The 5,000-nt window shown below is 37.1% G+C and overlaps 1 protein-coding gene across 1 annotated transcript in view; it reads left to right on the forward strand.

Moving 5' to 3' along the window:
• Positions 1 to 5,000, forward strand: part of LOC119595045 (transforming growth factor-beta-induced protein ig-h3-like) — a gene marked incomplete in the record, with an annotated part of 13,371 nt that overhangs the window by 5,752 nt on the left and 2,619 nt on the right. Inside the window, 5 exon segments of the mRNA XM_037944174.1 lie at positions 836 to 1,048; positions 2,024 to 2,143; positions 2,145 to 2,193; positions 2,631 to 2,763; positions 4,133 to 4,342. Coding sequence (XP_037800102.1) covers positions 836 to 1,048; positions 2,024 to 2,143; positions 2,145 to 2,193; positions 2,631 to 2,763; positions 4,133 to 4,342 — 725 coding nt within the window.

A 5,000-nucleotide genomic window follows, 5' to 3' on the forward strand; every position in this document is an offset into this window, starting at 1 on the left:
TGGGGGGGGGGGGGGTCAGCATGAGCCTAAATAACGTCTCTCATATTCACGTACTTAATTCTACACATATCCATAAATTTCTGTATTTGTGAACCGTAATTATTGCGACAAATGTAAAAAGATAAAATTATGAATGAAAATGTAGTTGACCGGTTTCGATTATATATTGGTTAGAAATGCATCCTTTTTTTTCCTGATGAAGATTAATCAGAACGGTCAAATACATCTCTTGTACAGCGAAGAGATTCATTCTCATTCTCAACTTGTCTATATTTGTATAAGAAGTTATTCACTCTTACCCAAACCTTCATTTTTATCTACGATTATCAGAATGAACGTGGTTGTACACATATCCAAATGCAAATACAGTAATATATGTAGTAATTCGTTCTCACCTGTACCTTTTACACATGGCCATTTATTGTATTTGTATTTTGAATTATTCATTCTCATGCATACCTCTTTTTTCTCTCTACATTTATCAGCGTGCGTCTTAGTTGTCGCGTCCCCCTTTCGGCTACATATATCCACATATTAATGTCTGTGTTTCAAGCTATTCTCTCTCTCTCTCTCTCTCTCTCTCTCTCTCTCTCTCTCTCTCTCTCTCTCTCTCTCTCTCTCTCTCTCTCTCTCTCTCTCTCTTCTCTCTCTCCCCCTCCCTCCTTCCCTCCCTCCTTTCCTCCCCACTTTCCCTCCCTCCTTCCCTCCCTCCCTTCCTCTCCCTCGCCCTCCCTTCCTCTCCCTCTCTCTCCCTTCCTCTCCTTCTCCCTCCCTCCCTCCCTCCAATTACCATCACGAACCTTAATCCCCCCCCCCCCCCTCTTTCTCTCTCCAGCTGTCATCAAGAGCCACATTCTCCCCAACGTCATCTGCTCAGCTGCCGTTCAGGGGAAAGCTCGAACGGTTAATCTTCTCGACAGCTATTTGATGCTGGAGAAAACGGGAGATAATGAGATCTTCGTCGGGGATGCTGAGGTGCTGGAGAAAGACGTGATGGGAACCAACGGTGTTCTGCATGTTATCAGCGGGCCCTTGATGCCCCAGGAAGGTGAGGACTAGTGTTGTTGTTGTTATCATCATCATTATTATTATTATTATTATTATTATTGTTATTGTTATTATTATTGTTATTGTTATTGTTATTGTTATTATTATTGTTATTGTTATTATTATTGTTATTGTTATTGTTATTATTATTATTATTGTTATTGTTATTATTATTGTTATTATTATTGTTATTATTATTATTGTTATTTATTTATTGATTTATTTATTTATTCATTCTCTTTTTTTTTCTTTTGTTTTCTTTCATTCTCTCGCAACTTCTCACTCAAAGCCAAATTTGTTTTCGAAGTCTAGATTATCTCGCAGCCAATAATGACTTTACTCGTTCGGAATATAACGATTTTTTTCATAATCAAAAAAAGAAAGAAAAAGAAACTATATAAATCGGAATTATTCGCTCAAAGCTTTAGTCGTTCAGAATATTACGGTTTTTTTTCTGGATCCGATATAAACAAAAATAGTTAAAACGCCTCTCGGAATTTCTCTTTAGTCGAAGTCTAAATACATCAACTTACAAACCCTCTCGAAATTTCTCTCAAAATATGACCATTTTCCATGATTAAAAAATGATGATAAATAGTAGATAATAAATAAACAAATAGATAAATAAATGCTCTCTGAATTTCTCTCTCTCTCTCTCTCTCTCTCTCTCTCTCTCTCTCTCTCTCTCTCTCTCTCTCTCTCTCTCTCTCTCTTATGACCATTTTCCATGATGAAAAATGCATAAATAAACAAACGCTCTCTCTCTCTGTCTCTCTCTCTCTGTCTCTCTCTCTCTGTCTCTCTCTCTCTGTCTCTCTCTCTCTCTCTCTCTCTCTCTCTCTCTCTCTCTCTCTCTCTCTCTCTCTCTCTCTCTCTCTCTCTCTCTCTCTCTCTCTCTCTCTCTCTCTCTCACGACCATTTTCCATGATGAAAAATGCATAAATAAACAAACGCTGCCTGAATCTCTCTCTCGCAGCCAAGCCTCTGCTCGAAGTCCTCGCATCCCAGAATCTCACCCGCTTCATGGACCTCTTGGAAGCAGCTGACATGCTTGACGAACTGAAGGACCTCACTGATGTCACTGTCTTCGCCCCAAGCAACAGGGCTGTGGACGAGATCCCCGAGGAAGTTCTGGAGAATATTATTGTAAGGATATTGGGGAGTTGTTTGTATGTGTGTGTTGGGGTGGAAGTGGAAGGTAGTCGTGTTATCTTATCTGGAGTGTTGGTAGAGTTAGTTTGGCTGGTGGAGTGTTGTGTTACGTGGTGTGTTGTGGTTGTTAGTGGGTGGAGTGTTATGTGTGGAATGCTGTGTTACGTGAACTGTGTGTATGTGTTGATGTGGTTAAATGAATGCTATGTCATGTGGAATGCACGTTACGTTTAGAGGACTGCTCAGTTTTAGTTTACATTCCTTTCTTGTAGTAGTTTAAAACGTCATTATCATTCATAATACAATAATATTACTACACCCTTCCATTACAGCATCCTCCTCATAGAGATCTACTCTCACACCCTCCCTTATAAAACACGACTAATGCAACACACCAGTGCAACATTCAGTTCCTAATTCCTTCGTTCCAGAATGACCCAGTCGACTCCGCGAGATTCTGGATACCACATGGCAACACCAACACTGAAAGCTGGTGATATTTCCAACAATCACATTGCCAACACTCGTGCTGATCATCCCCTAAGGATCAACCTCTACTCGCGGGTAAGTTTGAGTGTGTGGAGGAGACTGAATGGTGAAAAATTAAGGAAAGGGGAAAATATTAAAGAAAGGGAAGAATTGAGATGGAAAAGGGAAGGGATTTTTTTTTTTTTTTTTTTTTTTTTTTTTTTTTTTTTTTTTTTTTTTTTTATGTATGGGGAAGATGGGATTTTGTTTTCTTCTTTTTCATTCTCTTCCTCGTCATCTTCTTATTTTCCTTCTCTTCCCTCTTTTTCTTTTTCTTCGTCTTTTTTTCTTCTCCGTCTTTTCTCTTTTTCTTTTACGTTTTCTTCTTCGTCGTTTTCTTCTTCTTCGTAGTCTTCCTTTCCTTTTCTTCATCTCCTTCTTTTCTTTTCTTTTTACGATCTTTCATATTGTACTGAAGATTCAACTATTTTCTTTTTATGGTTAAAACTTTCATTAACATTAATTTCACTCTTTCCACTCTCTCTCTGACTGAAGGTGGACGTGCTGACCAAACTGTAAATCTTTAGGCTAAATCACACACCACTCACGCATACGCACACACACACACTACGTACACACTACACACAAAACACGCCCCACACACACACACTCACACCAAACACACCCACCACACCACACACACAAACACACAAACACACACCGCACAAACACGCCACACAACGCACACACACACACACACACACACACACACACACACACACACACACACACACACACACACAAATATATATATATATATATATATATATATATATATATATATATATATATATATATATATATATATATATTAGTATATATTTCCCTTCCCCATGTCAGAATAGGAAAGTGTCTCATGTACTGAATTGATATATAATGCTATTTTTTTATTACCTTATTTGTTTATTTATTTATCGATTTATGGAGCTGTTTATTCACTTATTCCTCGATCTATATATTTATGTTTGTTTGTTCGTCGCTTTGAATCTCTGTTAATATATTTATTCATCAGTTTATCTTTCTATTTGTTATGTCTATTTATCTATTTATTTATTACTTTTTTATTTATTTATTTATTACATTAGGTTCTATTTCTTAATTCCCTTTTGAAAATCACACGACATTACGTCATTTTCCCCTCTCATTTTTATTTATTCCTATATTCTATATTTCTCTCTTTCTATATGCAATGCTTCTATATTTCTATAGTTCGATTTCCTCTATTTCTTCTATATTCATATTCTTATACTTTCTTCAAGCCTTCTATATTTATATATTTGTATATTTCAATATTTCAGTATTGCAAAATTCGATATTTCTACATTTCATTATTCAGTATTTATAGATTTCAGTATTCCATATCCCTCTATTTTTCTATTTCTCTATTTCCTCCATTCCTTTGCAGTCCCCCCTTCTCTCCGGCCTCATCAGCATGGGCAGGCGCCACCCCAACATGCGCATGACCGCTGGCTGTAGTCACGTGTCAGCGCTGGACTCTCGTGCATGCGGTGCTGTTGTTCATGTGATTGAGAAGATGCTGGTCGTGCCGAAGATTAACGTCATGGATCTTCTCGAAATGAATGAGGATTTCTCCATTTTCACCAAGATGCTGAAGGTAAGGGGTTGGGTGATGGTGTGTGTGTGAAAGGGGGGGTGTTTGTGAGTGAAGAGAGGGGTGGGTGGTGTGTGTGAGTGATGGTGAGTCTTGTTGTTGTTGTTCTGTGTTGATTTCTTTTCTTTGGGCTTAATGATCTCGTTTTGATGCTTTCTTTTTCATGTGATGATAAATCCATACTGTTTGTTAATCACGCTTTGCATCTCCGTAGCATCAAACACAACGCAAAGTATCATTATTACCAATTAAAAAAAGGGAGACTCACTACCATTAAACCACAACACAAAATATCTTCCTTATATCTTCCGTGCTTTTTTTTTCTCCTAGTAGGGGTAGGATGCTAATTTTTATACTGTATATATGGAGATTCATTAATTTCTATGGACATTTAGAGTAAAGATGAGAATAATATTAATAATAATATCCATGAAAATACACAAATTAAATATCAAATCTTCTTTGAGTTACTCCTCCGTAGCAGTTTCATTGTATGCCTGTAAAATTGTTTTAGTAAGTGTACTGGGTATGATGATAAACCTCAAGCTCAGTTTTGTTGTATATGACCAGTGGTTATGTACTGGTACTATTTCACAGTAGAAGTAAGCCTTTTTTTTTACTGCATACAACTATAAAACAGCCCTGAAAACTCAAAATTTCA

The sequence above is a fragment of the Penaeus monodon genome, chromosome 35 (assembly GCF_015228065.2).
Source record: "Penaeus monodon isolate SGIC_2016 chromosome 35, NSTDA_Pmon_1, whole genome shotgun sequence".
NCBI classification, from domain to species: domain Eukaryota; kingdom Metazoa; phylum Arthropoda; class Malacostraca; order Decapoda; family Penaeidae; genus Penaeus; species Penaeus monodon.